The sequence below is a fragment of the Ascaphus truei genome, chromosome 4 (genome assembly GCF_040206685.1).
Source record: "Ascaphus truei isolate aAscTru1 chromosome 4, aAscTru1.hap1, whole genome shotgun sequence".
Taxonomy (NCBI): Eukaryota; Metazoa; Chordata; class Amphibia; order Anura; family Ascaphidae; genus Ascaphus; species Ascaphus truei.
Window position 1 is genome coordinate 385,725,353 of NC_134486.1, and position 27,154 is coordinate 385,752,506.

The window sequence follows — 27,154 nt, forward strand, 5'->3', positions numbered from 1 at the left end:
ATAACAATAGCACACAACTGGTAGTGCACCCCAATTGTCCTTGGGCACCCCAACAGGCTGGGTGTCCAACAAGGCAATCCCAAATGTATGTGAGAGCAGAACTACCCTCCCTGCTGTATTTGGCAGTGCACGTTGGTTACTTCCTGACTTCAATGCCATAGCCAGGGTATCCTCTGCTGATATCGGGAGCGGTATACTTGATTCTACATAGCGGGGCCTCCCAACAATATGCCTCTCACTCCTTACTTCCGGCAGCCTCACTGTAGTGCTCCCTCACAAGTCGTTTTGCTCCATCGCTCCACTGGTACTCAACTACCAGGAATGTCCCTGAGGTTCGGCTGTCCCTAAAGCACTCATCTAGGGTGGCTCAGGGCCTAACTCGGCCTATGGGGTTCGCTGGCCTAGTCCTGGGTCGCCTACTGGCTCCCCGGACACAACCGTCGTCTCCAAAGGTCCCGTCAGGTCTGACACACTGTTCCCAGTCTCCAAAGGATATCCTGTTCCGCCAGGGGATATCCTCTCCGTCTAGTCCTGTGGGAGTTCCAGCATGGCCGCCACACCTCTGCCTAAGAGTCCGAGGAGCTGCATCAGCTCCCCTTAGAGGTGTGGAGGACTACCCTGCTACATCTGTATTGGCCAATATGTCAATAAACTGATTTTTTTTTCTTTCTCACAGCAGTTAATAAATATCTAAATGCAAATGTTCTTGAAGTGGCTTTTCTGCATGTTCCTGGAGTTTGATATCTTGGAACAACATCAGCTGGAGGTTCACTTGTTCATCCTTTTTACATGCAGTCTTTGAGAACAAGCCAGGTCTTTGTAAAATGTAAATTGTTTGCATACAGTAGTTGGAAGCACTAAGTGGAGCAATTCTGGAGCAAAATAACTGCACAATATCGATCAAAGAAAAAAAAATCCTATTGATTTCAAAAACCCTTTTTTTTCCGATAGTTTGATACATACAGTATGGTGCAGTTATTTTGCCCCAGAATTTCTCCTTGTGATGTGTTTTTTGCAGGTTCAACTGGAATCAAAAGGAGCTAAAGAATCAAATGAAAACATCAAAGGTAAGAGCTGGCAACATCACGATTCTCTCTCCAAAAGGCTCCAAAAAGCTCTACAACACAAGATCTGGTCCAAACCCAAAAGTAAAAAAACATCACAAACTAAATCCCTCCAGACGAAAAAATTCTGTATATACGAATTTACAGAGGCAAAATCCAGCAAGGAAACACATTAGTAGTATTAAGTATAATTAAACAAGGAAGTGGTGCAGCAACGTTTTAAGGGATTACTACTTAGAAACATATTTTTCAAATGTTTAAGTACAAGCTGTATACAACAAAAGATGCATACTCTAAATAACTACTTCATTTTACAAATGTAACATATCATATAGTCTGTGCACAAAAACAGGGATCGGTTGCCTCACTGAACAGGTGTAAAAGTGACATTCATTACCCTCTGCCCCTTTTTCTCTGTCACGGAAGCTCTCATCCCCTTTTGTGTGAATGGAGCTCGGCTTCCCTGACATAAGCAAGTGGCTTTGGAGCACTTTGAATAGGTGTGGTAGTAATTGTATTAATTGGTATCTTTTATTACAATAGGTCATGGGACTGGCATTAAAGCTTCCACTAACATTCACCATGGTGTTCTATCACGGACATCGCAGGAAGTTTAGCTGGGTTGTGCAGAAACGAGGAGGGAGGCTCTCTCAAAAGATAAGGAAACCATTCTTTAGTGTAGAGTGAAACCTTTAAGAGAAGTGCAGGGATTCACTAGTACGTCCACATCAGTTCCTGCTAAAACCTAATTTGTACAAGTCTACTATAATGTCCTATTTCTCATGGCCCCTTTCATCCTTATTGCCCTGTCTGTCTATTTATTTACCATTCTCTATACCATTCCTTTCCCACATCATGTGCCTTAGATCAGGGGTGCGCAAACTTTTCAGCCTGCGCCTCCCTGCCTGCTCTCCCCCTCCCTGCTCGGGCCCCCATCTTTACCTTGTCTCCAGTGTCCCATGACGCCACGGGTTCACGTCATCATGTGATGCCACGTTGCCATGGAAGACAAAGTAAGGAAAGCTGGAAAGGCCTCATGTGGTCTCCCGGCATTTAATTTAAATGCCTTGGAGAAGAGCGCAGGGCCTCTGTAACCGCTGCACCCCCCCCCCCCCCCTAACAAATCTTGTGCTCCCCAATTTTGGACTTGTGTATCAAGGCAAACCAGGTGGAATATTGGGGCAAAGAAATGCTCTGCTTATATCAAAGAAAACGTTTATATTGATTTCAATTGGATTCTTCCCTTTGATTTATATGGTGCAGAATCCTTGGTCCTAGAATTGTTCCGTTTTTGACTTGATATATACAGTGGATTCATTAATAGAACCATATAGATTTCTTGTCCATGTGTATGGTCAGAGCTTTGGTAACCTACATGTCTCCCCTAGATTTGTACCGCTATGGAACATTAAAGCTTCATTAATTTCACTGGGGCTTAACACTTCCCCCACAAGGGGAAGACCTCTTTACAGCATATTGAATAAGGGCCTAAACTGCTAAGCAGCATCTGCAATAACATTTTAGTTGTGCCATGAAAGATTGTGAAATCTCACTTTTTAATAAACAGATCTTTTAGCTACACAAAACTCTAACTCAGCCGCCAAGTACCAACATTCTCTTCATAGCATACAGTATGTTCTAGGATGGTAAACCAAGGTCAGCTACAGAAGCCCAGATCTACAAATCTCTTAAATCACTTAATGTGAGGTTAAACTAACTTAATGGGACGTTAAAGGTGCAATTCATGCAATATCCTACATGTGTTTTTCTTTTTTAATATAAATCTATTCTGTATTATTACATAATACTATTTTTTTTAAACTAAACTCTTAATGCCATTTTTAATGAGTTTTAATATAATTAGCACTCTTTGATTTCTATGGCAGGATTTTACACTTCCCCAGTGTTCTTTGCAACACTTTCCTGTTTGTGATAATTTGTTGTCAATATTCCCATCAGTTTGAGCTGCAAAATGTAACAATAGATAATGTTACGTTAGTAATTTAAGAATACATTGTAGCTGCTGAGTTACACTGACTGAAGGATTGATTGAAACAGAAAGGCAGCCATTTAGTGAACCTACGAAGCAGGATCTTTGCCGATTGATGATGGCAGAACTAATTGATCGGCAGCTTAGGTACAGTAGTTCATTTTGAATAAAGGAAATCAAAGTCTGTGTATATTAAAACAAAAAGCAATGTATTTTTTTTTAAGTGCCACGCGGACTGCCTCTTTAAAAAGAGATTGTTTCCGTTATTTCCTCCCAAGTTAAGGCCAAGCTGCCAGAAAGCCTTTAAAAATAACGATTTTTCAATAAAAAGGCAATCAAAAGCTGTATATATTAAAACAAACACAACATAAATAAATAAATATATATATTTTTTAAATTCTGCTTGGATTGCCTCGTTAAGAGTAACATTTCAGAACAATGTTAAGTTTTCTCCAGTAAAGAGTATAGCGTTTATTATCGCGGCCATTAGTGATGACATGCACATGAGGACTTATCTTAACATTGCATATCTACAAAGTGTGTTATGGTTAATGTGGGGACTTAACATTACATTAGTTAGGTGAAGGTCCTATCTAAACTCTCATTTCTAAACTCTCATATCTAAACTCTCATATCTAAACTCTCATATCTAAACTCTCATTTCTAAACTCTCATATCTAAACTCTCATATCTAAACTCTCATATCTAAACTCTCATATCTAAACTCTCATATCTAAACTCTCATATCTAAACTCGGCGTTACTTACAAACAGGGTCTGGATAGGTGTAACACCACAGTAAGCTATGATTGAACTAACATAGCGTTATTTCCCTATGCTTTCCTCTCTTACACCACTTCAGTCGAAGACCTATTTCCGGGTCTTTATCAGAGTAACACTGAGAAAAACGTATCACTGTCACGGGAGACCAGGACTCTTTCACGGGACCAAGTACCAGACAGGACACAGAGATCAAATAAACGGGTGTTTATTTCAGCCAGAGCCAACACACGCAGAACAACATCACAACAGAGCTTATACTCACAAACGTCAGCACAATACAGAGGTAATCCCAACCGCTTAGGTGTCCGGTGCCACCAAAATGACTTTGCCAGAGCAGCTTCCACTTCTGTAGAAAGTTCAGAGTATCCAGGCAGCGCTGGATGCAAGTTGGAGCAAGTGTAAATCTACCACTTCAAAAAGGCAAGCAGCCTTGTCTTGGGTGTCTCTGGCATAACCTCAGAGAACACCATTTAGTCCATCTCCACGCCAGTCCAGGGGTGATCTGGGGAACTGAGATCAGCCGTCTCTTTTCTAGATTTCTGTCTCCCTAGGAAATCACGGGGAATAGATGGAGACAAACCACAGCGTGGATTCTGCGTGGTGACCAATCATAGCATGGATGCTATGTGGGCCAATCAGGGGCCAATCAAGCGAGCTAGATAGGCCAATCAGGCCAGTGGGAAATTCAAACTAACCAACCACTGAGAGCAGAGAAGTTGTCTTCCCTAAAACTTCTGTGTTTCAGCTGGATACCTCCTGTGGAAATGGATACCTCAGAGTCTGATCTGAACAATGGCCCTGCCTTCAGAGTCACAGTTTCCCAGGACTGAGTACACACCCCTCCCTGAGTCCCAGCAATCGCCATTTTTCCAGACGTGGCTAAACAAAGGGTTTTTCAACCCTGCATGTCCAGAGACCTTGTCTATGCTTTAAAACACATTTTATGCTTGCTGTTTACACATATACATTACTGGGTTTAACACATAATATGTTGGCCACATGAGCCACAGGTAGATGTGTGTACAGGGCAATCCTACAGATAGGGGCCAAAGACTGGGCTTAACCTTTAAAATGCTGGTCTCTGCTCCCCTATCGTCACAATCACGTTCTTATAACATATTGCTATGTTATGCTACAATTACGTGACGTTAAACCTATGCTGATGAGATGTGGAGCAGTCATTATTTTTGCATGTAATAAGCTTTGAGGATCCTCGTTATCTTCAGGGAACAAAACGTCTGTTCTCATTTTAGGTAACATCACATTTTGAGCCCTGATTTTATGGAGCTTTGTGAATTGAGCCCAGTGTGTGTCGCTCAAGAAGTAATTAAGCCCATAAATGTGTGTCTTCAAAACCAACACTTTAATCACTACATGATAACTCCTTCACTTTGAATATGCTGAGGCCATAAAAAAAAAGGGAGAGTCCCCTATTACCTATTATGGGATTCTTTTTATCGCAACCAAACGTATGCCAAAAAACAACATTTTTCTTAAAATAATCAGCAACCTTACCAATGACTGTTAGGTAAACCCCAGCAATGATGTCCGCTTCCACGGAGAGCTTTGATGCAAAGGGGTCAGCGTCCTTTGCATAGTGCGGAACATAACCACTGTTCTGCAAATTACTGTTATTCAGTGCCATTCTGCTCCTATTTTCATTGGTGCCTGGAAAGAAAAGCATTGTTTATTGTTTAATTGTGTAACTTCAAATGCACTGGATAATCATGGACACATGATACATAAAGCTTTGCCCCCTGCAGACGCACTTACTAGAATTCCCTCCTACTGTCTCTGTACGTTCTCCCTACCTACCAATTAGATTGTAAGCTCCACGGAGCAGGGACTCCTTCCTTAATGTTACTTTTACAGTATGTCTGAGGCACTTATTCCCATGATCTGTTATTTATATGATATGTATTACTACTGTGAAGCGCTATGTACATTTATGGCGCTATATAAATAAAGACATACAATACAATACAATTTTGTGGTGACAGAACCATTTGTTACATTATTTTCTGAAGTCATTTTGTAAAATGATTCACGATGAAGTTGCTACATGAAAGGAGACTGATTAAAAAGAACAAACATTCTGTTCTATTCCTGCTAATAAGTGTATCATTTGTATCAGATCAATCTACAAAAATCAACACCTGCCCCTGTGTCTTCAATGACATAACTAGCATTGTGTAAGTAATTGCTGAATAACTATTTTGTAACTCCACTATATTACCTCAATATCTTAATCCCTTCTAATAAGGTGAGGCAATTACTGCTCATAGTGCCCAGATCTCTTTCTGGGATTAGCAATATCATTCTTGCATTTTACTGCAGCCGATTCAAATGTCTATTTTGTTGTTTTCCATAGCAGTAGGTTTAACTACAGAATGTGCCGGCAGAGATATAGTATAATCCGTATATTTTTATTCCGAGGACAGAGTGGGGATGAATTACTCCAGTTTTTTGTTCTTTTCAACGCAGCATCGCAGTTTGCCCTTGCTTTCACTCGGTTTCTAAAGATTGAAGAAAACGACTTTTATGGTGCTTAGATAATTGGTATATTACAAACTTTATCTGTGAATTCAAACCCAACATGGGCTAGTGTTCTGCTCCGCTGCTTGAAACTCCCCCGTAAATCGTGAGGTGGTCATACATGCAGAGAACTGGAAAAAAAAGTGCAAACACATTGCACTATCCCAAATAATTCAACATTAATCCATACTTGGGGTGATGGTATCAAATATTGGGAATAGAATATCCCTGGTATAAACCAGAACTTGGCTTGAAAACCCGATGAAAAAATATTTAGTAAAAGCTGATTAAAAACAAATGTATGAACAAGTTTTAAAAAAAACAAAAAACAAAAAAACAAACATGACATATTTGCTGAATTATACTTTTCTTGGCATCAACGACGGTAAAATTGAAATCTACTCACGAGAAATTGCTTGAACATGAGCCAGATAAGCAGATGGTCATGGTGTGTATGTAGCTGCTGGCTGGCTTGTTCGTGTGGGCATGCTGAATCGGCTTCTCCTCGCCGGTTGCGTTCGCAGACCAGCCTCTCTGGATGACGTCACCGATCACAGCGGGGAAACCTCCAAAATCAAGATTTTCCAGCACCCCTGAGGAAGCTACACTCTAGTCGTGAAACGCGTAGGGTGAAGGGTTAATGCAGGAGTGGTTTGGAGGTTTCCCAGCTGTGATATACAGCGCGTTCCACTTCTCTGCATGTATGACTGCATCATGATTTACGTAGGATTTTCAAGTAGCAGAGTTCCAAGAACACCAGCCCACATTGGGTTTGAATTCAAAGATCAATTTTGTATTATACAAATTGTCAAAGCGCCATAAAAGTCGTTTTCTTAAGTTCTACATTTTTTTATTTCCCTTGAAAAATCAGTAGTTTTTTAGGCAGCTGATGGACACTAAATTAATTTGTCATTGAACACTGAATGATTTAATTTATGGGTGCACCCATCACTTTTGTATATGTTATACCTAGCACTTTGCACTAATTATCACTTCACAAGTTTCTAACGATATTTCACAAATGTGCAGATACAGTAGAAATAAGGTAAAGGAACATGAAGTGAGCAATAAATGCAGCCCTTTAGGTAGGCCACATCTGTGCTTGGAATCTCTTGCAATATGTCACTAGGTGTGCAGCTCACTTCTTGCCAATTGTTATGGTTACAAAGATGAACTAACGCCAGATTAAGCACAAGTTTTGATGGGAATGCATCGTGATCCAATTTGCTTGCCATACATGTTGCGTTACAACTTGTGTGTTTAAAACTGACACAGTAACACTTGTTTTCTGTTCCATTAATGTGTTTTAAGTAATGGGTGCTACAGCTGTACAATTTTGCAGCCCAAAAAGCTTCTCCATTAAGTGAAAGTAAAATTAGACAATCTAACTTGTATAACATTAAGGCCCATTGATTCAGCCACCTGTGCTGAAGCAGGGATATCCTTAAAACCTGATCCTGTTGGTGGCCCTTGAGGACGGGAGTTGGCCACCCCTGCACTACTGTATTTGCATCTGACCATCACAGAGAGTCTGCTCTTCCTTCACTTTTTGTGTATACTGTATAGTATGTTTTAATCAATTAGTCTGCATAGTGCTAACAAGTTAGGGACCATATCTTACTTTCTTTTCCTCTTCCACCTTCAAAAGTGGGAATTTATTTAAGAGCAGTAGTGCTGATCAGGCACTCCTGCAAGGAAACGCCCATCCAAGTCAATGAACGTTTTTCTAGAGTATTGCCTAATCGGCTTGATCACACATGAATGCATAACCCCCAATGAGTAATATAATGTCTTAAAAGACCACTAGTTATGGATATGTAGCGCATATATAATAAATTAGGGAGCAACCTTGTGGACAAAAGTGTATTTAATAAAATGGTCAACCTCTCTGTCCCAACCTGGACATTTTTCATCTTGAGAGAGGTCCAGGTTGGGACCGAAACATCGACCATTTTATTAAATACACCTTTGTACAAGTCCACGCATGTGCTCTCTACCTTTATTATTTAAAAGATTACTTTTGTCCAGGCATTTTGTGCCTTATATGTATAACATTGCTCGTCTCCAATAGGAAGCAGACCCAGAAGAGCTAAAGGTAGGGTTATATGATCACCGACCAGAGCCAGGGGACAGAGTCCTGTTAGAGAAGTCATAGTCGGGATGCAGGCAGAGGTCAAGGCAGATGGCAAAGGTGCAAAGTCGGAGTAACAGGCTGGGGTCTGCAACAGGAACAAGGCACTCACGGGGCCCAGGAACACATGGGATAGAAACAAATGATCGGGCCGGGGCTGGGAGTAACTGACTGCTATTTAAAGCCCTGGAGCCAGTTACCAAGTCCAGGAAGAGATTTACCAGGATCAAAGATGGCTATAACAGCCACGTATGGGCAAGGTCCAGCAAAACCCAGCACTAGAACCCTTACAATATGTTTGCATTTGATTGTCTTATAATTCACTGTATGCTCCATTCTTAAGTTTTTAAAATGATGGAAAATGTCAACCATTTCAAATGGGTGGAGTTACCTTGCTAACCCAATGTGGATATGTATTGTTGTGGGTGCAGCCTAAGAAATGTTTTTGTAAACATATTTGTGTGCATAGTGCCACACGTAGACAGAAGTCCTATATATGGTGCACACCTACTGGTAATAAGTATGTTTGACAAAATGGTTGATTAAATAAAATGTAACTTTTAATATAGCTTTGTACAAAAAGTACCCTACAATAAGAAAACACTCACAAATTCTGGTACTAGTCTATACTTTAATTAAGTGCATGTGAGTGTTTAGTAATAAATATAAAAAGATAGCCCCATGGGCAGACTGTGTCTCCTTACTGGGAGTATGACATATACCTCAGCCTGATTCTTAGGACAACTAGAGCATAATCCAGCTCTGTATACAGCTGAATAAGGGGCAGGACCCTAAATCACACAGGTGTAAGTAGTGTGTACCTGTTTCAAAAGGCACACACTAATAAAATATGCACTTAACACCCAAAAATCTGTTGTACCAAAATCTGATTCAGAAAATGTAAATTACTCTCTACAAAATGTGCAAGTTTAATCAGAGCCTATATATATATTAAAGTTTAGAGTAATATACAAAAGTAGTACAGTGCTTAGTTTACAGAAAAAGATTATTACAAGAACATGCAATACAGTAAAAGCAGACAGTTTCATCAAATAAAAAGGATAAACAAACAGAATTCCCTAACATACGTTACAAAGCATTTGAGGGTTCCCTCAGGGTCTTGAGACATCATTTAATTGCAACTGTTACAATAATGAATCTGCCATTTTTATGATAATTCAAGAATGTGAGGTTTCTTTGAGGCTGAGAACCTAAGATCTGGGCATTGTCACCAGACTTCCATGATATACATATTTCACTTTGACTGGTCCACCCATGAAATACACAGGTCAAGCTCACTTTCAAGATCAACATAGAAACAGAAATAGTCTTTACCTGTCATAAAAACAATTCTTGCATTTTTAAGACAATTAAGGCTAGAAAATATGCTTTTTCTAATGAGGCAGGTATTGCTCATTAGATTTAATGTCCCGTTAGAGACTTTCTGGACTGTATCCAAATTTATGTCTGTATTATGGGAGTTAGCTAAAGATCAGGACTGGATATTTCATATTTCCTTGCATCATTTTCAGTACCAGATGGTACTCAACTGGACTCTTAAACATTGTACTGTATGTATGGCCTGTCCCAATATTATATATATACATATATATACATATATACATATATATATATAATCAAAAAATAAATAGATGATACCATTCTGTGGCTAACGAAATGCTTTTATTTGTGCGAGGTAAAAAGGGATAGGTGTTTGTTGTTTTCAAAAGTTTCGCTGAAGCAGTGAATACAGATGGTGACCCACGAGTGGTACTGATTTTGCAAATAAAGGTTGCCACAGCTTTCGAGATACACTGATCTCTTCTTCCGGAGATGTTACAATGAATGAAGCAAGGACATCGCCGGAAGAAGAGATCAGTGTATCTCGAAAGCTCGCACAAATAAAAGCATTTCGTTAGCCACAGAACGGTATCATCTATTTATTTTTTGATTATTGAAGCTCGGCTAACACGGTACTGATACCTCTACATGTGTATATATATATATATATATATATATATATATATATATATATATATAATCAAAGGCTCCTTACCAGGCAGACCAGAGAATCCAGGGAATCCAAAGCAGGCACAGCAAGGAAGAGACAGCACACTTGTTAGCAAAAAGAATTGTATTAGTGAAGCAGGCACAAAACACCAGATGTGTGCCATCTGCTCTGTTACCTATATTTGTTTATTATGAGATGTGCACCTAAACAATTATGTGTGTTGGATCCCTGGATTAGTGGATCCTTAAACCTAGATCTATTATCTATTTTTCCTCTTTTTACACGGAGTGACCTATTGTGGGATGGAAGATTATCCAGATATTACTGGGATTTTGTCTGGTGTTTTGTGCCTGCTTCACTAATACAATTCTTTTTGCTAACAAGTGTGCTGTCTCTTCCTTGCTGTGCCTGCTTTGGATTCCCTGGATTCTCTGGTCTGCCTGGTAAGGAGCCTTTGATTATATTCATTCATATGGGACTAAGCACCTGTCTTCATCTGTATTTGTGTGCCATCTGCTCTGTTACCTATATATATATATATATATATATATATATATATATATATATATATATATATATATATATATATATATATATATATACACACACACACACACACACACACACACACACACACACACACACACACACACACACACATATATATATATACACACATATACACATACACACACACTGTGTGAGCGGCGATGCATCAGTTTAAAGGGGCTCCATGTGAATGGATATTCCAGGCAAAAGGTGACACATTGTGTGCTCATTTGCATATAATTTCCCAGAATCCCTTGCTGCAGTGGGAACACTGTATGATTGGTGATAATGGTTAAAAGACAGGGTTGCAGACCTGTCTAAGAATGTGCTCATGATACAACAATGGGGGAAGGGAAGGGGATGAAAACCCTCGCATCAGCCTATAATTAAGTGAAATAAACAACGGTGCAATAAGGGGAAAGAACAGGATGAATACTAGAAAACAAAGACACCCTCAGGGCAGCACTCGTTGTATATGAAAATGTAGTGATGATAGACTTAAAATTAAAATGCTTTAATTATGTTAGTTAAAATAAGTGTCAAAATCGTTGAAATAAATGAACAACTGACAGTGGTAAAACAACACACAAAACAGACAAAAATACACAATACTTAAACTGACATCTAGGGGGAAAGGTAGAGATCCTACCTATCTGCTAATTAGCAGTGATGAACAATTATTAACTGAATAGTTTGCCCCCTGGTTCAGCAATAACAAGGTTGAAAAGCCTGTAAAATAGATACAGGTGACGGTGGACTGACATGCAAAGATATATGCCAAAAAATGTAATGCAAAATATGCAGTAATAGAGTGAAAGCTCACTGGTGATGGTATAGTGCAGCCATAATCAACTAAAATGTTGAAATAGCTCTGGTCGTGGAGGATCCCTAATTATGGGATAAAACAGCTTTAACTGTAAGTTGGTAAAGTAGGTGATCTAAGTGTTGATAAACAGTGTGCACAAGAGCTCACAAAGTGTGATACTTAGCTCTGGGGCACGGTTCTAGTCCGTATCCAGTTATAGCCCCCTAGTTCAAATGTGCCATTGTCACGCTTATTGAAGCCTCTTAACACGCAGAAAACACAGATAGTTGAATAGTTAAATGACTGTCGATAGTTAAGTGCACAAGAGCTTACAAAGTGTAATATCCAGCTCTGGGGCACGGATCTCGTCCGTATCAAGTTATGGCCCCCTAGTTCAAATGTGCCACTATAGCAAATCCGGTAGCAGGTAGCAGAACCAAAGTGAGCAGCCACATATAGTTAGCAGAGGGAAGGAAGGGGTACATATATTGCAGTAATAGTAATATGCAGCAGTTACATTTGAATATTCAGGGTAGGGTAATAGTAAACACACCGTGCCCCTATCATAAGTATATACCAAGCCCTCGTCAGAGCTTGCGCAATGTAGTAACGCTGATGTGAGTTAGTTGCCAGCTCAAAATTCAACAGGCAGCGAAACAACATAAAATACAGAGTGTCTATTGCATATAAACATTGTATCCCTTCATGCATACATTGTATGCATATATCGGCACTTAGCAGTGCCTCTCACCCTCTGCCCGGCAAGTGGTGACGTGGAGAGCTACACACAAGGTATATATAGCATGTTCCAGGATGAGGGATTCACTAGGAGCTGGGATAGCATTCTGGGCAAGTGCTCAGTCTCACTTATGAAATTATTAATTGAATATCAGAATGAGAAACTTATCACCGTAAAGGCAGATATAAGAACACATTTGGATAATATTGATCAATGGAGAGATAAAACTGATTTTATTGAATCAGAAAACAAACTACAGACTAGTATTGACAAGTTCATAAAAGAGCTGAAAGAACGTAAAGCAAAAAAATTTCATAGGGACACTATAGACTACGAGGGGGGTAAAATCTACAGACACCATTTTTCTGAAAAAAGACACAGACCCAATCATAATGATTCATCAACAGATTGGGACACCTCAAATGATGAGGCAGAAAATAGTGACAGACCTATCAATAAACCAGACTCAGAAAGGATGAATTTTTTAGAGCAAGGCCCAAGCTATCCCCTGTTTTACAAAAAGGGAAAACAAGGAGAGGGCAAAAAGGATGGACTAAGAGACAGAAGTGTCTGGGCTTACAGGGGCAGACAGAGAAGACGATACAGGAGACAGAGGTAAATTCCCTTATCACCAATAAATCGACGAATAATCAGGTTATCAACTTATCTGACAAAATTTTGACATCGGATCAGATTCTAGCACTGAACAAAGGCCTGTCATTCTCTCCGTCAGAGAATTTCAAGATCTTTGACTGGGTAAAAGATACCAATCTATTCGGGAGGAAACTCCTCCTACATAAATTCTTTAAACGACGTGAGACATTTCAACTTAAGAATGACGGTCTACTTCATCTTGATCAGTTGCATATTGATAATATGCGGGACCTTACAGCACTCCTGGAAGAATCTAATCGAACTGAAGGAGAAGGCCCTTTCTCTGACCTGAAACCCAGGTCTAAATTTACTCCTCCACTTGTAACAAGTCCAAATGTGGAAATATTTATGAGACTTGTAACAAGTGATCTGGAGAATCTGAATCCTATTAACAGATTTGATAACCTTTCTGCATCCGAACGTCAAGGTCTTAAAGACCTACAAAATGATGTCACGATCACTGTGAAACCCTCGGATAAAGGGGGCAACACAGTGATCATGAACACTGGTGACTATGTGACAGAATGTACACGCCTCCTGTCTGACCCCACATGCTATAAGACGCTCAAAAAGAGTCCTACAGAATCTTTTAAAAAAGAACTCAAAACCATCCTAACAACAGCCTTAGAGTCTAGGATCATATCCAAAAAAGAATATGAGCAACTCCTAACCCCCGCACCAGTCCTTTCCACCTTCTATTGTCTACCGAAGATCCACAAGGGAACCTTGCCCCCCCCTGGGAGACCCATTGTGTCCGGTATATCTAACCTTACGGAACAGAGTAGTAAATACATCGACCAGATACTACGACCGTTTGTTGACAGTTTACCATCGTTCCTTAGAGACACCAAGGACGCCCTTAATCGACTAAATGACATAGTACTTGATAAGGACACACTACTGATTAGTCTAGATGTTGAATCGTTGTACACCTCTATTATACATCAAGTGGGTATAGACGCAGTCTCCTACTTCCTCAAAAGCCGTAGCTGTGAATTTGTGAAACACAACCAGTTGGTACTTGACTTATTGCGTTTTATACTGACACATAATTACTTCACCTTTAATGGTGTCATTTACCACCAACTGAGAGGCACGGCAATGGGGACCACCTGCGCTCCCACCTATGCGAACCTGTATTTAGGTTGGTGGGAGGCGGAGGTGGTCTTCCATGAAGCCAATGAAGCCTATACCATCCAGATTTTACTATGGGTCCGTTTCATCGATGATGTCCTGGTCCTATGGCAGGGGACCAGGGCGTCATTTATTGAATTCATCAACATACTCAACAATAACGAGTTTAACCTCCACTTAACCTACGAAATCGATACACAGGAGGTTACCTTCCTTGACCTTAAAATCTCTAGAGGGGCTGGTGACCAGGTGGAAACTACAATCCACAGGAAAAAGACAGCCACCAACAGCCTCTTGCGCTATGAAAGTCACCATCCAAGGCGACTTAAGGATGGTATCCCTGTTGGACAGTTTCTGCGGATCCGCAGAAACTGCTCTACCATCACAGCTTTTGAGGATGAAGCATTAAAGATGAGAGGTAGATTCAGGGAAAGGGGGTACAGCAACCGGTGTATAAGAAAAGCCTATCGGAGAGCAAAATTCACGGATAGAACCTCTTTATTGAGTAACTATCGTCCCCCAGTTGAAGACTCTAAACTTATCAGATTTGTGGGTACCTTCAATAATCAATGGTCGGAGATTAATGCCATTTTGAAGAAACATTGGCCGGTCCTCTTGGAGGACCCAGACTTTAATGATGTCCTGCGACCTACACCAACGTTGGTTAGCAGGAGGGCATTAAATCTCAAAGACCAGCTAGTTCATAGCCATCTAAGACCACTAACATCAAGTACATGGCTAACTAATAGATCAGTAGGGAACTTTAAATGCCAGGGATGCAAGGCCTGCACCCACCTGTCGCTTTCTAAAACCTTCTTTAATTGGAACAATACCAAATGTTTCAAAGTCAGGCAGTTTATTAACTGCAGGACTAAGGGGGTTATCTACCAAGTCAGTTGTCAATGCACCAAAAAATACGTGGGCAAGACCATCCGTGAGTTCCGCCAGCGTATTTTGGAACATCTAGGGGCAATACGGAATCATCTGGACACCCCTTTAGCCAACCACATACATCAGGTGCATGGTGGTGACATTACTAACCTTTGCTTTACAGGGATTGAAAGCGTCCCCCCAAGTCCGAGAGGGGGTGACTGGAATCGCCTCATTTTACAGAAAGAGTCCAAATGGATCTATCTATTGGGTACTTTGGCACCTAGAGGGATTAATGAGGGTTTTCTATTCTCTCCCTTTATTTAGAGCACAAATATCACCACACCTAATCCCCTGGGCCCTCTGGTCCCCGATATTTAAGAAACATCTACCCTATACAGGGTTTGGCCGCATGACCATATTCTGCGACCCTGTTTCCCTAGATACACCACAGCGTTCATACAGCCTCTGAACCAATAAATATCACGTCTTGTCTGTTCTCAATTTTATTGCTTGGTGCAGGCTTCCAATAGGTTCCGTCTGCAGCACCAAGTACTTCACCGTTCTCCTGCAATAGAATTAACTGGTTAAACTCAGCTGCCCTGCATTAGCTGGTCATTCAACACACACTATATATACCTTGTGTGTAGCTCTCCACGTCACCACCTTTGAAAAAGCGCCCCAGCGAAACGTGCGTCAGGTGGGAGGCGGCTACAGGACTGACGTCATCACGTATTGACGTGTACTTGCCGGGCAGAGGGTGAGAGGCACTGCTAAGTGCCGATATATGCATACAATGTATGCATGAAGGGATACAATGTTTATATGCAATAGACACTCTGTATTTTATGTTGTTTCGCTGCCTGTTGAATTTTGAGCTGGCAACTAACTCACATCAGCGTTACTACATTGCGCAAGCTCTGACGAGGGCTTGGTATATACTTATGATAGGGGCACGGTGTGTTTACTATTACCCTACCCTGAATATTCAAATGTAACTGCTGCATATTACTATTACTGCAATATATGTACCCCTTCCTTCCCTCTGCTAACTATATGTGGCTGCTCACTTTGGTTCTGCTACCTGCTACCGGATTTGCTATAGTGGCACATTTGAACTAGGGGGCCATAACTTGATACGGACGAGATCCGTGCCCCAGAGCTGGATATTACACTTTGTAAGCTCTTGTGCACTTAACTATCGACAGTCATTTAACTATTCAACTATCTGTGTTTTCTGCGTGTTAAGAGGCTTCAATAAGCGTGACAATGGCACATTTGAACTAGGGGGCTATAACTGGATACGGACTAGAACCGTGCCCCAGAGCTAAGTATCACACTTTGTGAGCTCTTGTGCACACTGTTTATCAACACTTAGATCACCTACTTTACCAACTTACAGTTAAAGCTGTTTTATCCCATAATTAGGGATCCTCCACGACCAGAGCTATTTCAACATTTTAGTTGATTATGGCTGCACTATACCATCACCAGTGAGCTTTCACTCTATTACTGCATATTTTGCATTACATTTTTTGGCATATATCTTTGCATGTCAGTCCACCGTCACCTGTATCTATTTTACAGGCTTTTCAACCTTGTTATTGCTGAACCAGGGGGCAAACTATTCAGTTAATAATTGTTCATCACTGCTAATTAGCAGATAGGTAGGATCTCTACCTTTCCCCCTAGATGTCAGTTTAAGTATTGTGTATTTTTGTCTGTTTTGTGTGTTGTTTTACCACTGTCAGTTGTTCATTTATTTCAACGATTTTGACACTTATTTTAACTAACATAATTAAAGCATTTTAATTTTAAGTCTATCATCACTAAGAATGTGCTCACAAGTCATATTCTTTATTGGCTATATGCTAACTGTGGAGGTTTTTTGTTGCCTTTTTCACCCACCATAACTTAAAATGTATATTGTAAACCTACCCAGCCTAGAAATATTTAAAAGCAAGTGTAGCCGTGACCCCTGATCAGCCCCGAAAGAGCGGGAGATTGCACGTGTAGGGTTCTGCAACAGCCCGCGAGGGAGGGGGAGCGCAGTTGGCGGGAGAGGGAGTAGATCCTTGACCCAGCAGCCCCGGGGGGGGGGGTGTCATGGATAGGAGGGAATAAAAGGAAGTGGTTGCGCGCACGTGAGTTAGAGCGCGTGGGAGAGGAGAGGAGATGGATTGTTGGAGTAGGGGAGGTTAAGCCGCCCCGGCGTAAGCCGTGTGCCCCAGGCCCAGTTTAGCCCTGAGTCACCGTAGGGACGAGTGGAGTCAGGGATCACCCTAGATAGGTTCCAGTTCACTACCCTTTGTGTACTTGTATCCGGACAATCCTATTTGGCGGGAAGTCGGGGATCATATCCCGCGTGGTGTTACTAGTGTCCGGGTGGGATCGCCCTGGACCAGAGAGAGAGAAAGAGAACGGGAGGAAGGCATCGTCTGGCGGAGACCCTTTGTGAAGATCATGCAGATCCGAGTACTGGTGTGCTCGGCAGGTATTTCAGCAAGGGCCCCAAACGGTACCATTCCCTAATCCAAGACACAGTGGCTGTGCAGTCACCAATACACACACAGAGTGATTATCTGTGAAGTAACGGGACAGTGTTGTTTGGGGAATTGGACACGGGGTGGGATCACCCGGTGGCGGGTTTGGGGATTGTGGCGTCCGCCGTGGCGCATGAGTGTGGTAGCGTCCGCCGAGGCGCGAGTTGGTGTTAAGCCCGCCGTGGCTTGTTATGTTGGGTGGATTCAGGGGATATTATTGTGTGTAAATATATCTGATCTTGGCCTAAGAGTAAAGGAAGTTGGTTACGGTACTTGGCTGTGTGTCAGCAATTATTGCTTAGACGTCCTGCGAAGACCCACTCCCCCGCTGGCGGGAGCTGTCGCAGGTGGAGGCGCTGCAGCAGTGATACTAGTTGCGCATACCCCAGGCTATCCGTGGCAGAGACTTAGGCCCTTCGAGCCTACAGGTGATACAGCACATAGTAGTAGCTTGCTAGTGATAGGAAGCAGGGCTACACAAGCATAAACCAACCTCACACTGATGATACCCATCAAGGTTGAAACATGTCTGTGAGTGGTTTGTACTTGCTTTGCTAGTCCCATGCTGTGTTTAAAAGCTGTGTGAACAGCGATGCATCAGCTTAAATGTACTCCATGTGAATGGATATTCCAGGCAAAAGGTGACACATTGTGTGCTCATTTGCATGTCATTTCCATGTCATTTCCCAGAATCCCTTGCTGCAGTGGGAGCACTGTATGCTTGGTGTTAATGGTTGAAAAGAAGGGTTGCAGACCTTTCCAAGACATGTGAATGTGCTCACAAGTGATATTCTTTATTGGCTATATGCCAACGGTGAAGGTTTTTTGTTGCCTTTTTCACCCACCATAAATATATATATATAAATATGGTGAAAATTTATTCTCGACATTTCGGCTCCCAGTGGAGCCTCTCGTACACTAACCCACATTTATACATTACAACCCCTGGAAAAAAAAATGCCAAAATCCCACTTGCCAGTTTTTTCAGGGGTTGTAGCACTGGATTAGTGTATAAATGTGTTCACTGTTGTTTGACTTGTGCTGCTCTTGAGAAAGGCTCCAGTGGGAGCCGGGGAGAGAGGGAACACCACTGACTTGATCAAACATATATAATAAAGGGTGCAAACCTGTCCAGAGGGATGTGTACAAGGACAGGCACACCAGAGCAAAAAAAGTGATTAGTGATAAACGAGTTATTAAACATCACTTATTTGCTTTGGAGTGCCTGTCCTTTTTTCCCTCTCAAACCACCTGTGTCTGTCCTTTTTTCCCTCTCAAACCACCTGTGCTCAGACCAAAAGAATAATATAATTAAATATATAGAACCTTTTTGGAGTCAAATAACAGCAAGTAAATAAAAAGAAAAAAACTCCAAATAAGATGCTGATTCGACACAACATGTACTTCTCTTTGATTACATTGGTGTACTATTCTATGGAGTTTGCACGCTCTCTGCTTTATACCTTGTTTACTCATACAAAGCATATCTGAAAACATCACAATTGGGGATCTAATCACTAACATGTGAGATGGCCACTACCAATTGAATACACCTCCAAAAAGTCATACCACACTAATATTTTGTTTCAATTTATTGTGGTATATTTCGTACTTTGCTTTATTTATAATATGTAGGGTGAAATTGTATTTTTTAATCCGAGAAAAGTTATAAAATACAAACGACTGTAGTTTCCATTACAGTTCCATATCCTGTAATTCCTGAGAGAAAACGTCTTATTACAATGCTATGTTCCACCCAGGCATGTGAAAATGAACCTGGCACACAATAACTGGCAGCACTTCTTAAAATACATTTTGAGAGCAAACGTTTGCAGTTCATTCTGTTATAGATTCTCAAAAGTATTTAACAGTAACAACAAGGGACCCATTTGTTAAAATGTCGTGAATTGTACGTTAAACAAAATTATCATAGTTTTGTTTTGTTTTTTTTAGGCATCAGCAATTTAGTTCATACAATTTAGTATCACTGTCCTTATTGGACCCGAAATTGGACTGCTGCCTTAAATGTACAGTAGGTCCATCTTTGATGAGGAAGGATTTGGAATTAGAAGTGCTTGTAGACAACGGGCTTGGCAATAATGCTCAATGTCAGGCAGTAGCTGCAAAGGCTAATGGGATATTATCATACACAAAACAGGGAAAGGGAAAGGGAACACAGCATAATTGTACCACTATATAGATCCTGCGTAAAACCACACCAGCATATGGAGTACGTTGTTTGCAACTCCCTATTTAAAAGACATAATGGTACTGGAAAAATTGCAGAGAAGATCCACCAAATGAATAAAGGGGGTGAAAGGTCTGATTTATGGGGAAAGACTACACAAATTAGGCAGGCGTGAAAAAAATACTTATGCTACTACCTCTGGTACGTAAAGCTCTGCTGTATATGTTAGAGCATACACTCCCCCTTTCCTGCCAATGGCGATCATTAGAGCTGCATTGTGGTGGGGAGTGTGTGTATCGCCATTTGTGTGTCTCTCCAGACCTGTTCAACACACTCCCCTCCTCTAACTCCCCACCGCGCTCTCTGTTCCGCGCTTCTGTCTGCATCAGAGCAACAGGAACAGAGTTAGGAGAGAGTAAAGGAGTTTCTGGCCCCTTCCGAAAGCATGCAGCAGCTGCAACAAAGCATACAGATCTACTCTACCTTGAAAGACAAGGACCAGAGGGTCACGACCACTGTACCTCAATTCCTACCTCCTCTTGGGACTATAGATGTACTGTAGCAGAGATCAATGCTCCCGCTTGGGCGTTGTAGCACGACACACACAGAGAACCAGCGGCAGTAGACACCTGTGTGTTTACATTAGCCCTGTGCCAGCAAGTGCAACAACATCTGTACATCTTAACCCCTTCCCCAACCTGGGACTACATCTTAATCCCTTCCTCCCCCTGGGACTACATCTTGAACCTCCTTTCCCAGGACTACATTTTAACACCTTTACCTCCCTGGGATTACATTTTAACCCCTTTCAGACAACATTTTAACCCATTGTATGTCTGTCACTGTGTGTGTGGGGAGGGGGCGTCTGTGTCCTTGTGTGTGAGGAGGGGGTGTCACTGTCACTGTTTGTGTGTATAGAAACCAAGAATTTGAAAGCAGATAAGAACCACAAGGCCCACCTAATCCTGTATTATGCCTTTGGATTTTTGTGACCCCATTATTTTGCACTTTTTGGCATTATATCGTGGTTACTACACTCTTCACCATTTCTTCAATCCACCTAAATCCTTAGTGATTTTGTTTGCCCCTCTTCCCCCCGAGTGTCAACCCTCTTCTCTATTCTACCACCTTAGAGTCTAAGCCCAAGCATTGCAACTTTTTTATCAGTCGTCTATGTGGGACAATATCAAATGCCTTACTAATATCTAGGTATGCTAAATCTACTACTCTACCCTGATATATTACCGTAGTCACTTAGTAAGGAAAAAAATAGATTTGTTTGACATGATCTCCCCCTAGTAAACCCTGCTGCTTGAAGCTTGTAGGACTTTAGATAGTCAACAATTCTATCTTCCAGAAGTATTTCCATTCATTTTCCTCACATGCCTGTACTTACAGTACCAGCCTCTTCCATGCTTCTACTTTTGGGATGTGGACTATACTTTCTCTTCTCCAGTCATCTGCAACTACACCTGTTAATAATGACTGGACAAATAGTTCTGTTAACAGTGTTGCCGGCATACACCTAAGCTATTTTAATATCCTTGAATGCATCCTTTCTGGCCTCATTGACTTGTCCACATTCAGTTTTCAAAGCTCCAGTATGACTTTCTCCTTCGTAAATTGACTTGTGCCCAACTCCTTTCCATTTCCATTCCTGTTACCCAACTGTGGTCCCTCCGCTTCACCTTTAGCTGTAAAGACTGAGCAAACATAATTATTATAGTGGTCTGTTGCCCTCAATAAGATTGTTTTTCTCCTAAGGACAGAAGGGAACAAAGGAGGAATAGCAACACTTTCGCTTATATACAGCACCACCCCATTACCTCCCCCAAAAAGTTTCTATATTGACCGAGTCATTTTCTCTTCTGCTTGAGCTTTTGCCAATTCTGATTATTTGCTTAGCCTCCTTCTGCCTAGCCTGATATAGTTCTCTATCCTGGAGAAAAACGTCAGTTTAATTGAATTTATCAAAAGAAGACAGTTCAAGGACCTGTAGTTTTTAGCATTATATGCAATTTAGTCAAAGCTGAAAATGACACCTATAACAGCCTCTGTATTGTGTACTTTAACTTATAAGCAGGTAAGTAATGTAAGCTCTCTGAGAAAGAGACTCCTATTCCTATTGTGTGATTGTATAGTTTATGCATTTTTTGTATTATAATTCCCTGTATTCGAATATCTATTTTGTAAAGCACTGCATTATTTACATACATACATACATACATACATTTTTCAGCCAGCAATGTGTGTATTATACAACAACTCTCTCCTACAGTATTTATCACCGAACTGATAATTACAACCAGTTTTGATTTTTAAGATTATATTTATAACAAATTTGTTTTAGTATTTACAGTATAACCCTTGGTTTGTCCACACAATCCCAGAGTGATCACTGATGCTTACCAGACGTGTGTGAAGATCTAAGGGCTTAAGTGAGTTATGAAGTTTTCAAGGAAAAATTCAGATTTTATAGAGTTGGCAGGTATATTGTGCTGTGCTGTTTCTATGCTGAGTGTGTTAGATTATATATGGTTAGTCCCTGGAGGGAGTTTATAACATTTTATTTTAGAACTCCACTTTTTGCAGTTATTCCTTTGGTGCCTTTGGAACAAAATGTATTGGCTTAAAACACAATTTCTGGAGCCTTTTCAAAATAACTAAAAACAAACCACAAACCACATGCACCTAGTGGTTCTCTGCACTTACAGTATAGATTATGAATAATTAAGCTGACACTATTCTGAAAGATACTGTACATCATACGTTTCTGTATTTGTTGATATGTCAAATATTTTAGAAATCTGTGCAAGGTGTACAATACTATTTTATGTTCCCCAAAATTCTGCAGGCAAGTCGTTCTGCTACTGCCGTCATACTTGCCAACGTTTTCTCTGTGGCAGTCAGGAGGTTTGGCAAATAAAAGTTTATTAGCCCTTCTCCTCCTTGGCCAATCTACCATACAGCACCTGCCTGGAGCTTCCTCACTCTTCCTTAGTGCTGGAGACAGATCTAATCTGCACCATTTTCTCCCTGCATTTGCACCAAGTGTGAGAGAGCATTTTCAACATTTGACAAAGAAAAGTTTGCACCACTGAAAATCTGGCAGGTTCTATTTTGATGCTAGTAAAAAGACATCAAATGATAACACTGATGCAGAATTTGACACACGCCAAACATAGAGCTTTGCAGGCACACTCAGTCTCTGTCCCATGCAGCTGAAGTACAAGGAGATTGAGTGAGTGGCCAAGGTCACAAGGAACTGGAACTGGACCAGGTTATCCGCTTCAAACGGTAGGGATATTACCACTGAGCTCCTCCTTCAACCCACTGTAATATCTGCATCATGTACAGATGAATCCCAACTACCTTTCCAACCCACGGAAACCCCTGGCTGCAGAGAAAGCAGCAGGCTAAAATGGAGCAGCAACGGTTGTGAGAAATTGAGTTTGTGTAAGGAACCAGGAGTCACGCCACCCTCGGCGCACTCCCACCTTACCTTCACCGTTCACCGCGCTCTCCGCTCCCGATGGCTCATCCTTGGGACCCGCGCTTCCTCCCCGTGGTTCACACCCGGCTCTTGGCCAAAGACACTGGCGGACAGTCCCGCCTCCAATTTGCGCTCGCACAGCAGCGGCGTGCGCACGTGATGCGTGCACAATGCACACAAACTCCACATCAACAGTGATAATCCCTTACATAGCCTACACCTGTCCCTGCACCTCTGCCTATCCCTGCTCCCGCTGAGGACTCACCTCCGTTCCGCCTCTTCTCCCATTCGTTCCTCACTTCCTTATATGCTGAGCTGTGCCACTGGCACATCGGCTGAGCATAGTTCTTGTTACGTTGTGGTTCTCCTCAACTCTGCCTCCACAATATTGCCTTGCCTAGCTGAACCTTGTTTTTGTACTGACCCAGCTTGTTTCCTGGACTCCGCACCTCAGTACTCCTGACCCCAGTTATTCCTGACCATCCGCATCTCTCCTACCCTGACCTCGGCATTCGGACTATGACAACTCTCCACTCTTCAACCCTGATGACGGCTAATAGTACCTTCAACGATCCTGACCTCTCCTACCCTGACTCCAGCAAGTATAATGACAATCCGTACCTCTCCAACCCCGACCCGGCTACCTCGACCAACCTACACTCCAGACGCGCCCACGTGGCTGTGGGTGGCGTTTATACCTATTTCCACCTCAGCTCCGGGGTTCCGCCTTGTTTGTGGGGAGCACAGCGTGACAGTATGCTCAGCCCTACAAACATGGACCCAACTGAGGTGGGACGCGTCTTGACTGCACATGCCAGCACCTTTACTAGACTAGAAATATACCTACAGCAGAATGACCGATGGATGGACCTGTTACAGCAGAATCTTTTGGCTCTCATGCTTCAGGTGCAAACTTCCACTCATACGATCCCATCGGTCTATCACCTACTCCGCTGGTTGACGCTATTTCTTCTGAGCCTAGAACCCCGACTCCTAACTGCTATGCGGGTGATCCCCATGGATGCGAGGGTTTTTGAGCCAATGTGTTATACAATTTGAAATCAAGCCTTCTCGTTTTCCTTCCCAAAGATCCCAAGTGGCATACATCATCTCTTTACTCCCGGACGATGCTCTGGCTTGGGCTTCCCCCATCTGGGACCAGAGGTTGGATCGAACGCAGGACATCGAACGATTTGCCAAAGAATTCCGAAGAGTTTTTGACACACCTGGCCGCAAGGTAACGGTTGCCTCATCTCTATTTCATATTTCCCAGGGAAATTGCCTGGTTGCCAGATACGCCTTAGAGTTTCGTAGCATTGCTGCAAAGACAGATGGAATAATGAGGCATTGTCATCAGCTTTCTGACAGGGTCTTTCGGAGTCACTAAAGAATGAACTCGCCGCTCAAGGGCGTCCAACAGATTTGGAAGAACTCATCGCTGTCTGCATCCGCGTAGACCAACGCCTGCAAGAAAGGAGATACGAACGTTCTTGCCACTGACAACTGCTCTCCAGGTCGCCTGCCTTCCATTTCGCTACGCCAGAATCTTCTTCCTCTGACACTCTGGAACCCATGCAACTGGGTGGTATTAAGTTGTCCTCGTCCGAGAAGCAACGTCAACGCACTACCGGACTCTCTCTCTACTGTGGCAATCCCAGACACCAAGTGCTCCTTTGTCCCCACAAGTCGGGAAAAGCCAACTCCCAATAAGGTACAGGGGAATTTCATTGGGAACAATCTCCAAAGAACTCTTATCGACCAGAATTATGATCCCCGTGTCTCTTACGGGTGAGGGTTTTCGCGCCACAGCATTGGCATTTATAGATTCAGGATCTGGAGGTAATTTTATCGACCAGGGTATTGCGGAGAGAACAAACATCCCACTCATCCGCAAGAGGGTCCCGGTAGGATTGGAAGCCATCGACGGTCGGCCATTACAACCGGCTTTCATCTCACCACAGACTATTTCTTCCTTGTGATCCTCGCCTACTAAAAGAAAGAAAGCAATCTACATGGATGTGATTCACACTCCTTCCGTTGAAATGATCCTGGCCTTCCATGGCTTCAACGCCATAATCCCCGCATTGACTGGACTAACAAGGTACCTATTCAATGGAGCACTCATTGTGCTGACAGCTGTGTGGTTCCTGTTCAGAAGATTTGTGGGTTGGTCACCCCTGGAGAGGAGACAAGTATCCTACCCAAGATATACGTGGACTTCCTGGACGTTTTCGATAAGGCACGATCCGAAGTTTTACCGCCTCATCGCCCTTTCGATTGTCTGATTGATCTTTTGCCAGGTTCTGTTCTTCCCAGAGGAAGGTCTTACCCACTCTCACTTCCAGAGACAAAAATGTCAGGATCGCTGCTAGGCTCCCCCCTCATCACGCGTCATTACCTGTGATGCACGCAGACCTCTCTCTGTGCATGCGCACCGACGCGATACTCCGCCCAAGGAGGCACACCCCCACTGCATCACCACGGTGCCTGATCTCCCTGGCGACATGCCCACCCTAAGCCACGTTCCTCGTGGGTGCGCATGCCGCGTGGCAGCGAAGACCAACAACATAAGCTGTGTTACACTTGCAACCAATCCAGCACCATCCTATCGGCTGGTAGCTTATATCTAATGTCATCTTTCTGCTATCTCCTGATTGGTTCCTCCTCCTCTATTTACCTTCCTGATTCCCGTGCATTGCTGAGCATAAACTAGTGTTTATGTGCTTTGCTCGCTGCTTCCTGTATTTTGCCTGTTCCTGTGCCTTGCCTGACCCGTGTTGTGACCCCTGCTCTGGACCCATCTCTTCTGTACCCCTGGACTTCGGCTTGTTATTTGACCCCCGCTCTCTCCTCTCCACAGCTTACAGATACTGACTACTCTCCTCTCTCCAACCCCGGACCACAGAAGTACGTCGACATACCCGAACTCTCCTACTCTGACCAGCAACACAACTCTGACTCTGCACTCCGGACGTGGCTCTGTGGTCCTGTTTGTGGTGAGCACACATGACACTAAAGACATGAACGATTACATCCAGAAAAATCTTATAAGGGGTTCAAACAAAAATCCTCGTCTCCAGCCGGGGCAGGGTTCTTTTTTGTCAAGAAAAAAGACGGATCTCTTCGCCCATGCATTGACTATAGAGGGCTTAACAAGATCACCCTCAAGAACTGATCTCAGAACATTTTGATCGTGTTCAAAGCTCAACTATCTTCCCCAAGTTAGATTTGCGTGGTGCCTATAATTTGGTAAGGATTTGTCAGGGGAACGAATGGAAGACGGCCTTCAACACACGAGATGGCCATAATGAGTACTTAGTCCCTTTGGTCTCTGCAATGCTCCGGCTGTTTTTCAAGACTTTGTCAATGAGATCTTCTCAATCAGTTTCTCATTGTCTACCTCGACGATACAGAGGCGGCACACTTTATTTTAACTCGGCTCGAGCCGCAAGCCGCGTGGAGTTCCGGTTTCTTCATTGTTTTCCCTCGGCGTGCCACGCGTCATCGATGGAACCCTGGGTTGCTCCTAATGTGGGGGATGGCGGTGGGTGGCTCCGGGGGACCCGGCGGACCCAGAGAGGGGAGGGGGAAGCCCCGATCGGAGGACCGATCCTCCGAAGCTCCGGCGCGGGCACGGGAGAATGCGGCGGGCCCGGTATCTCTCAC

General features: G+C 42.6%; 1 protein-coding gene across 1 annotated transcript in view; it reads right to left on the bottom strand.

Annotated features, from left to right (window-relative positions):
* The window catches only part of OPN5 (opsin 5), a 95,278-nt gene that overhangs the window by 43,637 nt on the left and 24,487 nt on the right, over positions 1–27,154 (bottom strand). The window contains exon 2 of the mRNA XM_075598493.1: positions 5,352–5,504. Coding sequence (XP_075454608.1) covers positions 5,352–5,481 — 130 coding nt within the window. The 5' untranslated portion in view covers positions 5,482–5,504. The remainder of the gene's footprint in view (positions 1–5,351; positions 5,505–27,154) is intronic.